Genomic DNA, 10,897 nt, shown 5'->3' on the forward strand with positions numbered 1-10,897 from the left:
TTTAACCGAATAATTTAATTAGCAGATAAAATCCACAATTGGAGAAGCAATTAAGGGGAGATTTGCTGATAATAGGCTTATAAGGAAGCCTTATTATTGGACTTCAGATGGGCCTATATACTTAATTGGCCTACTTAAAACCATGTGCTTAGCAGGCAAAATCCGAATTATTTAAATTTTTCCCTTAAGTTATTTATATACAAAATAAATGCATAAATAATAAAATAATTTGATTTTTCTTGAAATAAAATATGATTAGATAAATATATGGCATATTCTATGGCTCACATGGTATTGCCCATCACAATCATGTGCCGGATGTGGCCAACCCATATTAAATAAATAATAAAAAAAAAGGAAAAAAAAAAAGCATGAGAGTTTCTCAATGACGTCATTATTCATGCGTACCTAGTAATTAACTATATTAATTAACAAAAAGAAAAGAAAAATTGCATTCAGTGAATAAGAATATATTCTCAAAAGTACTATTTCAGAAATAAGAGGTGTATATTGATGGATCAAAAATATCTCTTATTCTCGATTAATATAATGTCTATTTACACAAAAATCCCTTATTTTTTCATAATTAAATCCACTCCCCCAAACTTTGTAGATTTCTTACATCAACATCTTTTTTTAGGGGTGTGAATGTAAGAAATCAACAAACTGCAGGGGTTGAATATAATCTCTCAAAAGTAATGGGTCTTTTGTAATTACACTTTACATTAGGGAGGTGGCTGTAATTTACCCAATTAAATTTATAAAGAGTTGATACTTAACAATTAGAAAATATATCATATTGGAATTTGAGTTAAAAAGTACAAACAATATTTTAGGTTATGAAAAAAGGGTACCAAATTAATAAATTTAATATAAAATTGAAAAGAAAATTAATATATTAAAGGTAAGAAAATAATTAAAAAAATTACGGGAGCTATCGCCTCCCTTGCCTCTTGAAAGTTCCGCCCATCACTAGCAGATGCGAATTTACAGAGACGAAAGTTAGATGAAACGTCATTCACGCTAAAGTTTGAGTCGGATCGAAGCTTGAATATTAAAAAAAAAATATAAACAATAACAAAATAAAATTATTATTATTATTATGCCTTGTATAGAACTCACACATCATCCTAAAGTTTTTGCAAATTGACATAATTTAACTTATATCCCAAGTAGATACAAATTCAAAACACTTGTTTCTAACTCTCAAGAGAAATTACAAAATTACCCCCCTCACAAAAACCTCTATAAATATGTGTGAAATCCTAAGTCCACAACATAGAAAATAACCAAACCAAACATACACCAATTCCACTACAATAAGCAACTACTTTTTCATGGCCGGACTTCAATACAATTTCTTCCCAACAGATTTCTTGTTTCCTCCTCCTCCGCCGCCTTCCACCACCACCGGCGGCCACCAGCAACCACCCGTTGTAGCACTCCGAAAGGCGGCTGTCGACGAAGCTGACGATCCAACCAAAAGCCTCAAAATAACCTCCGCTTCATCTGTGGCTTTGGCTCCTATTTACAAGAAAAATTAAATCGAAAATCACCAAGTTAATTTTTGTCGAATAAGACTAATTGGTTCGGAAGTCATTTAAGAAGGTTTTTTCGGGGTTTTTTTTTTTTTTTTTTTTTTTGTTTTGTTTCTGTAAGATTTTTGTTTTTTTATCAATGATGTATTATTGTCAGTCGTTAAACTATGAAATTATGTACAACTTTTTATCAGATTCTTGGCTTATTAATTCTCTCCCTCTCTTGAAGTACATAAAAAAATATATAATACCTATTTATTACAGTATAAAGATGTACAAGTAAAATTTTACAATCTAAAGGGTGATTCGAAGCTCTTTTAAGTTGTTCAAAAAGAATTACACATTCTTTGTTCAAACCAATTAATAACATTTAAATTAAATAAATAAATAAAGGACTATATGTATATTAGCATGTGACTGTGACGGAGTCAAAATTCTGCATTTATACATAGAACATATAACTATTGGACATTGACAAAAATACTCTACTTATAAAAAAAACAATGAATTTCAACATAAATTAATAATAGATTTTAAGTAGTGATAGGGACAATTACCTAACGGCCTAAGCTAGATTTGTCACTCATAAACTATAACGATTAAAGTCCCGTAAAAGATTTTACAGCGGTCGGAACAAGTGAACATGTATCAACTAATTTATGTTCGAATCTTTTTGCCAACAGTCATTAAATCGAGCTTGTCAGACATGATTAACCTAGTTAACGTCTCTCGTATCGTTTGCAAGTTATTATGTAAAAGTATAGGTTTATCCAGTGATACGTGCATCTGTATAGTTTGAAAAAAAATTAACCGGAACATTAATAAAATATATTTTTTGACCAAGTATAAGAGTCATTTAGCACAACTGCACAAAAAGGCCATAAACATTATACTCAAGCTTTGTGTTGTGCTATTGCATTCATCGTCAACTTAACCTAATTATAAATTATAAATTAAATAATAAGATGGAAGCAATGACTAGACTTTACTTAAATAACACATCTAAAAAATTGAAATATTATTTTTTTAATTTTTTATTCAAGTTACTCTCAAAAAGCACGTCATCATCGTGTGAACTCATGGTTCATGCTCATGGTTTGTGCATAAACAAATGGCCAATCAACTTAATTAATTAATTCAATTATTGATAATTAATATAATTATTTGAAGCGGTTTCATTTCTTGTCAAACATTTTGTAGATTCACTGCATAATCTAGAATATTCTTAAGCATGTAATAATTACAATTAAAAAATTAATCAATTTGACTTTGATCATAACATTCCACCACATACATACCTATTTTGTGCCTCTAGAAACACATGAAAGGTTAGTGTGCTTAACTATAAACCAACCAAAGGAGCCTTCAAAACTTCAATTAATCTCTCTCTCTCTCTCTCTCTCTCTCTCTCTCTCTCTCTCTCTCTCTCTCTCTCTCTCTCTCTCTCTCACTAAAAATATTTCAAGAATCTAATTAATAATGGCTGGGCTTCAATACAACTTCTTTCCAACTGATTTCTTGTTCCCCCTCCAACAATCTGCGGCGGCAACCACCACCACCGGCGGCGGAGATAACCCTTTACGGCAAGTTTCTCTAGTCAAGATCGACAAATCGGAGGACTCGAAGCAGATCAATTCCGTCACCGGCAAGGTCAAGATTGTCAAAGCAATTACTTCTTCCTATGCTCCAATAATCATTCACAAGCAAAATTGAATATTTGCTATAGATATATATTATATATAAAAAATAGTTTGTTCAAGAGTTTATTTATATTAGAGAGGCCTATGAGTTTTGTGAAGGCTTCTCAAAGCAAATTAAAGTGCTAGTTTTTATGCAATATAATATACTGTTTTTTTGTTTGTCCAATTTATTTCATCATTTTCTTATGTTCATATTTACATATAAATTGCATTTTTACAAATAGCTTTACTAGTAAGAGTTGACCAAGAAAGATAGGGTTGACTTGCGAGATTAATTAATTTGGAATTATTGACTACCACATGCATGTTCCACTAGGGAATAGGAAAATAATATTCGAATTACCTACCTAGTATATTTGATTTTTTCTTTATATTGATTAATTATCATTTTTCAGTTCTCCACAAGTATTAAGAATTTGTGTCTTGTTTTTAGGAAAAAATATTAAAAAAATTAAAAGAGAGAGTTAATATTTAGAGTTGAAATAATACGATTAAAACAAGAAAAAATTATGTTTAATGCATAATAATTATTTAAAATGGACAATTATTATGAAATATATGAAATACTAAATAATAAAAACCCCCCTAACAATAAATCGACACTACAAACAGAATAATATTAATAGGGCTCATTAAATTAATATTTTCAGGGTACATATTTTATAATTATATTATATATAATTGTAATAATAATAATAAAAAAAAAAAAAAAAATCAAGGGCACTTTGGTCCACCTCTCTTAGTCTTCCAGTTATTATAGCAAGGGCAAAATTGCTTGTTCCCATAAGTGCCAGGTGGCACACACAGACATTTCCCACAGCATTTTTGACAGAAGAACATACACGGTTTCTTGAACGCCGTTTTCGAGCATCTCACACTGCACCTGGGCCCACATTCTGTCACCAAATACAACACCAAAATTTATTATTGTATTCGACACCCTTGTGTTATACTCTAATTAATAAACACTCCTCATATTACTTTTATTAGCAAAAACACCCCTTTGATTCATTTTTTGAGCAAACTACCCCTTTATCCGTTGTTATTTAAAGGACACTGTTCTTACCCTGAGGTTGAAGGCTGCCAGGAGTAGCACCATACTGAAGACCATAAGAAAGGTAGAGGATTAGCAACTTCATTAATTAAATTAAATGACATAATTAATTAATTAGTTTATTTTTTTTAGGATAAATTACAGTCACCCCCTAAGGTAAGGTCAAATTACAAAAAGAACCCCTCAACTATGAATTTTCTTATACTTCCACCATTGTGATAATAAATTTAGTGGAATCTTCTAGATTTTGTGAATTAATATTCTCCAGTTTGTACCCGTTTTATCCCATTCGAGCTCCACATTTTGAAATAAAATTATGATCATATTGTGGTGCATCAGAAACTGCATTTTGCACAAAACGAGTACAAACTAGAGAATATTCCACCGAATCTAGAAGATTCCGTTGAAGTTGACATCGTAAGGATGAACATGTAAGAAGATTCGCAGTTGAGGGGTGATTGTGATTACCCAAACATGAGGGGTCTTTTCATAATTTGACCTTACCTTAGGGGTGCGGCCGCAATTTACTCTATTTTGTCAGAAAAAAAAATATTTACCATGGGATAGGTGCCTGGTGGTTGTGGCTGAGGAGCTGGGGAGAAAATCACAGTTGCCTGCAAAAACATTAGCCTTGAATTAATAAAAATATAATTAGACAAAGGTACTACAATGCAATATATATATAAACAAGAAAATTAATTATTTTTTAATTAATTTCTTACATGGTTTTGGAGAACAAGCTGAAGGAGAAACATAAGCAAGAAACAGAAGATCATCTCCCTTTTCCCTGCAGAATTGGCCTTCAAAATCAAGAGAGAGAAACTATGTGGAGTTTTGAGAGCAATTCTTTCAAAGGCACGTACGTGCAAATATATATAACAAATAAAACATAAAAATAAATCATTAATTAAAAAAAAGGATTTTACTAAATTTCAAAATAATAATTACGGCACCCGATATATATTTGTTATCCCATGCATGTGAATGAATTCACAAATTAGTAATTACAACACGTACACCACACAAACTGTCCCAACTGCTAAGGCAAAAATCATTTTCGTCCATATAAATGTTTATCTGTCTTTTATTTATTACATACATATATGATTAGCATGCAGTTTTGTCCGAATGTGGTGTTATTTCCACTTCTCGTGAACCCATGCATCATGTGATACTCTTCACCATCAACAATATTCGTGTGTCACTCTCGATCGGGTATTTTTTTTATCCCGGCCAATAATTTGTCTGGGTAGACCCGAAAATATTATGTTATCATGCTTTTATTTTGTATTCTAGAGAGGTTTTTTTGTAAACGTTCAGGGGTTCAGGGTTCTATAAAATAATTGAGTTTGTATTAGATTATTAAATATTATTTTGGCAACCACATGATGCCTTATTGTATTGATGGGTTTTGGTCCTTTAGAGACCTAGTTCAGATCGTACCTCGTTTTGTTGTCAAGATAAGATTAAATAATCTAATGAAAACCTAATTATTGTATCGGCCTCCGGGACGTCCAACAAAAAAGCCTCTTGAATGGCAAGATAAGAGATAATAACATATTATTCCGGGTCGACCCGACAAGTTATTGGGTTTAACAAACATCAAACGAGGTCCAATTATTCAGTTAATCATAGTTAATTTTCCAAACCAAACGAGACCTATGTCTTATTTTAATTCTAGAATATAATTAGGGATAATTAAGTGTGGTGGAAACTTCCTGAAATTTTACTCCAAAAAAAAAAAGAAACTTAACTGAAATTGGGCTTCGACATAGCCTTGGGTGGTCACATTGGACTAACCTATGGCTTCGCTGGGCCCATTTTGGCCGGCCCGCTAAATTCAGATCACGAGGTTTTTATTTATTTATTTTTTTTGTTTTTTTTTTTGTGATAATTTCACTTTTAAGTTGTTGAAAACTTAGACGAGGTGTAATTTCACGTTTTACCAAAAGGCAAAATCACTCGCCTCCAGCGCCCCCATCCCTTGGCCTGACAAGTATTTGATGGAAGAATGTAAATCATGGTAACTCAACGGCCCGTTAAGGTAGCGGATTCGAACCTAGTGCCCACAAGGAATCAACCCTCCCCATCCCTTAGCCCGATCCTAGGACCTTGTACCACCTTACCACCTCCGAAACCAGTTGAGCTACACCCATGGAGGCAGGTGTAATTTCACTCATATATATATGGTTGAGTTATTAAAAAATCTCTCAAGTATCCATAATTACTAAAAGTCCCCTAATATATGTCTCAATCTAACAACGTCGTCCTTACAACGTAACATATTTTTCTCGAACTCCAACCTTGTATAAAGTTTTTCACGGGGTCAATGTGCGAAACTAATTAATTAGTGAAAAGTTTAAATTAGGGTTTGAACGACGAAAAGTTGAGTAAATTAGATTTTGAGGGTACTATTTTTGATATTGTTTCAGGTATTAACATATATATTTTTTTATAAAGGAGGATTTTACAAATAAATAGCTTCCTAAGGACTTATATGAAATTTGCGGTTAAGGAAAGTCCAAAAAATATATAATGCCTAAGACATGGATCTGTTACTTTCTCAATTATAAAACCTAAGACAAAATCAAATCTTTTCCTTCATTCTCAAGAACCCACACAGAAAAAAAAAAAAAAAAAATCTCAGAAACGGATCACATGATGATGACGGCGGAACCCCTCTTCGATAATTGGAAGTTCTTTGATCACAGCGTTCATATAGATGATATTCAGGCGGCGGCGGTGGAAAGTAGCAAGCGGCGGCGATTGAAATACTCTCCAACGGCGGCCACAAACTCCGACGAAGTTATTCCCTCCTTGAAGATGACTGGTGCTTCGGTGTGCTTCCCGATGGAAAAACCCGGCAAGCCACGTGGCGAAGACGCCCACTTCATATCAACCAAGTACCAGACAATCGGCGTGGCCGACGGCGTCGGCGGCTGGGCTAAACTAGGCATAGACGCCGGAAAATACTCCCGCCAGCTCATGATGAACTCCGTCCGCTCTTTACGCCGCCTGCCGAGATGCGCCGGCGGCGTAAACCCTAAAAGAGTCCTTCAACACGCGTACAAGAGAACCACCGCTCAGGGCTCCTCCACCGCATGCATCGTCACACTCTCCGGCGACAAACTGCGGGCCGCCAACGTCGGCGACAGCGGGTTTCTTGTCATCAGAAACGGCGGCGTCGTATACCGGTCGCCAACTCAGCAACGAGGATTCAACTGCCCTTATCAACTCGGGATCGGAAAGGATAACCCGAGTATTTGCGACGAGATCGAGTTTTCCGTAAAATCGGGGGATGTGGTCGTGGCGGGAACAGACGGGTTGTTCGATAATGTCGGCGAAAGCGAAGTGGTCGAGATTATTACCAAGACTTGCAGAGACGGCGATTTGAATAGACAGGTGTCGTATTTGGCCAACATCGCGCTTTACAACTCGATGGACGCGTACACCGAGGAAACCCCGTTTTCGATCGCGTCGAGGAAGGCCGGAAGGCCTCACAAGGGAGGCAAGCGCGACGACATTACGGTTATTATTGCTCGAATCGAATGATGGAATTGAAGATTATTATTATTAGAAGATCAATAATATTGATGGAATCGAATGATCGAATCGAATGGTGCGTAACTATCGAGAGGGTAATAGAGTGGCAGACGGGCACAAAGAGATGAAGCTATATAGAGATGCAATCGATCTTCCTCGTCATACTAGACCTAATTAATTACTTCAAGATAGTCTCCTTAGGCATATGTAATTTTATCTTTTATTTCCCTTTTCACCCCAATTTGGGGTTTTGTAATAGATGTAATTAGGTTTTGATCTGATTTTTTATTACCATTGTAGGGGTACTCTTTTTTCTTGTGTAGGCCGACAAGATTTTAACGAGGCTCCAATTCTTTTAAAATAATGGAATAATAAAATCTTTTTGCCGATAATAATAATACTAATAATATTGTTATGTATGTATAATTTTTTATGTATTAAGATCAATATTTGTTAATTTGATTTGTTATATAGCTAAGTTTTTAGTAGAATATACATGCATGCATGAATGGGGTTAAGATTGTTCTTCATGATGAATAACGAAGGAAAAAAAGAACAAGGAACTGAATTAATTATGATTTAATCAAAAAATATTAAAGAAATTTGAACTTTGAAGTTAATCTATAAAGAAACAAGAACTTAATTGAAATAACTAATTAAGGTAACTTACGGCTACCTTTTAGGTACAGTCAAATTACGTAAAAAAACATTTTTGTTTGGGTAATTACAACCAGCATCTCAATTATAAATCTTCTTAGACGTTCACTTTTACTGGGTATCAAATTTAACATAATCTTCTAAATTCCGTGGAATGTTCTCTAATTTGTACTGGTTTTGTGCAAAAAACAATTTCTGATGCACCACAATCTGATATTTACAAGGCAAAAGACACATCTGATGATCATCTTATTTCAAAATCAGGAGTTGGAATGTGATAAAACGAGTACTTAAGAATATTCCATAAAATTTAGAAAATTCCACTAAATTTGACACCGTAAGGATGAACATGTAAATATAATCATAGTTCAAACCGTGGTTGTAATTATCTAATTAAACAATAGGGTTTTTTTTAGTAATTTAACATTAACTAATGGGGTGGCCGCTAATTTACCATAACAAATTATTATATTTGATTTGGTAACATAACAATATAACATTAATTAATATATTGATCAAACCTAAGTGCTTTAGGATTAAATTAGGTAATTAATATATAATTAGATCCTCTTCCCTAAAATAATCCCTGCTTACCCTAATATCTAGGGCAGATATATATCTATATATATATAGAGAGAGAGAGAGAGGCCAGATGCGTAGATACAAAAACTTTGTCAGAAGTATGGCGTACGCAACCTCTTGTAGAAATTTGATGATGATCGCAGAATCTTGCTACATACCCAAGGAAAACAAGGACAAACCCGCCGGAGAAGACGCCCACTTTTTCTGCGAGTCGGCGCAGGTGATCGGAGTCGCCGACGGCGTCGGCGGGTGGGCCAGCCGCGGGATCGACGCCGGCGAATACGCCAGGGAGCTGATGAAAAACGCCGAGTACGAAGTCAAGGACTACTGCCCGATCGACGTGGAGCCCAAAGAAGTGCTCCGACAAGCTTTCTTGAACACGGCGGCGGAGGGTTCTTCCACCGCCTGCATAATCTCGCTCGCCGGGAATATTCTAACGGCGGCGAACGTCGGCGACAGCGGATTTACGGTGATCAGGGGCGGCAGGACTTTCTACAGGTCGCCGGTGCAGCAGTACGGGTTCAACTTTCCTTACCAGTTGCAGAATTCGTCGTCGGAGGATGACGGCGCCGAGCAGGCGGAGGAGATGACGGTGGAGATGGAGAGCGGCGATGTTGTAGTCGCCGGAACTGATGGGCTGTTCGACAATTTGTTCCCCGAGGATATAGAGACGATTGTGAGGGATTATTGCTCGGATTCGATGCTGTCTTTGTCGGAGACGCTGGCTACGGCGGCGCTGGAGAGATCTGAGGATACGACCACCGTCACCCCGTTCGAGGTGGCGGCGTATGAGGCCGGGAAACGACACCTTGGAGGGAAGTACGATGATATTACAGTTGTTGTTGCTCGTGTTGTACTTGCGGGGAGTATTAGTTCGTACGACAACGATGATGATGGTGATGATCTTATGGATCTTTGTATTCTGGTGTAGCTTTCTTGAATTTTGATGGAAGAAATTTGTTTATTCAATTAATTATTTTTTATTGTAATTTTATGATCAATAATGAGAAATTCAAGAGGATTAGTTGATTTAATTTCAAAGAATTTGATGCTGGCTAGTTCTTGATTTTCTTGATTCCAATCTTTTAATTATACTTATATTTAGGTTAAATTAAAAATAATTTAGTTTGTGATATATGAAATCAAAATACAATTTAAAGTATTACAAAAAATACTCAGATTCTTCTAACCATTATTAATTATATATGTTTTAAGTTTTAAAAATAAAATTAGGTTTATGAGTGTTGCAAAACTCAATACTTAATTATTAATTAAATTGTGTATTATTCTCTTGTGGAGGCCAATTCAAAATAGGGAAATAAGTTATAAATACAATATAACTAGAAGTCCTACTGCAAACATGTTTCTATAATAATAGAATATTTGTAAATATATCATCGTAAATTGAATCGTGTATTATTCTCCAAAGAAGACACCAATTTATATAATAATATTGGAAATAAGTTCTAAATACAATATAACTAGAAGTTCTAATATAAACATGTTTCTATAACAATAGAATCCTAAATATACATATGCAAAATTTGGATAAATAATGTGGATAATTGCTAATGATGCGGTTGGGTTTTTCCGCTTCGAGGAATCTCGAATCTTTAACTCCGTTCCATATTAGGCCTGTTCGTCGCGTGCCTGCAAAAGAGACCGGGAGAGGTGCTCCCGGCGTTAGCACTCCGACGCCCAAGTTAGAACACCTCAAAGATTCGGAGATAAATATATTCGAGAGAAAATAATGTGTTAAGATCAAGAATACTTACCTTGAGGTTTATGAACCCTCTATTTATAGTAGAGGTTTTCCGGATGCC

General features: G+C 35.0%; 3 protein-coding genes across 3 annotated transcripts; 2 read left to right on the top strand and 1 right to left on the bottom strand.

Annotated features, from left to right (window-relative positions):
• Positions 1–3,841: 3,841 nt before the first annotated feature.
• LOC105949301 (Gibberellin-regulated family protein) lies at positions 3,842–5,213 on the bottom strand. Its single transcript, XM_012972589.2, has 4 exons — positions 5,015–5,213; positions 4,850–4,906; positions 4,305–4,338; positions 3,842–4,134 (listed from the first exon to the last, which is right to left on the bottom strand). Exons 1-4 carry the CDS (start codon positions 5,066–5,068, stop codon positions 3,953–3,955), a joined length of 327 nt encoding a protein of 108 aa, XP_012828043.2. The 5' UTR covers positions 5,069–5,213; the 3' UTR covers positions 3,842–3,952.
• Positions 5,214–6,956: 1,743 nt separating this feature from the next.
• On the top strand, positions 6,957–7,844 carry LOC105949276 (putative protein phosphatase 2C 55). Its single transcript, XM_012972561.2, has one exon. The coding sequence runs from the start codon at positions 6,957–6,959 to the stop codon at positions 7,842–7,844; it is 888 nt and encodes a 295-aa protein (XP_012828015.1).
• Positions 7,845–9,174: 1,330 nt separating this feature from the next.
• LOC105949277 (putative protein phosphatase 2C 55) lies at positions 9,175–10,005 on the top strand. Its single transcript, XM_012972563.2, has one exon. It carries the CDS (start codon positions 9,175–9,177, stop codon positions 10,003–10,005), a length of 831 nt encoding a protein of 276 aa, XP_012828017.2.
• Positions 10,006–10,897: the final 892 nt, after the last annotated feature.

The sequence above is a fragment of the Erythranthe guttata genome, chromosome 10 (assembly GCF_056151865.1).
Source record: "Erythranthe guttata isolate IM_541 chromosome 10, IM_541, whole genome shotgun sequence".
Taxonomy (NCBI): Eukaryota; Viridiplantae; Streptophyta; class Magnoliopsida; order Lamiales; family Phrymaceae; genus Erythranthe; species Erythranthe guttata.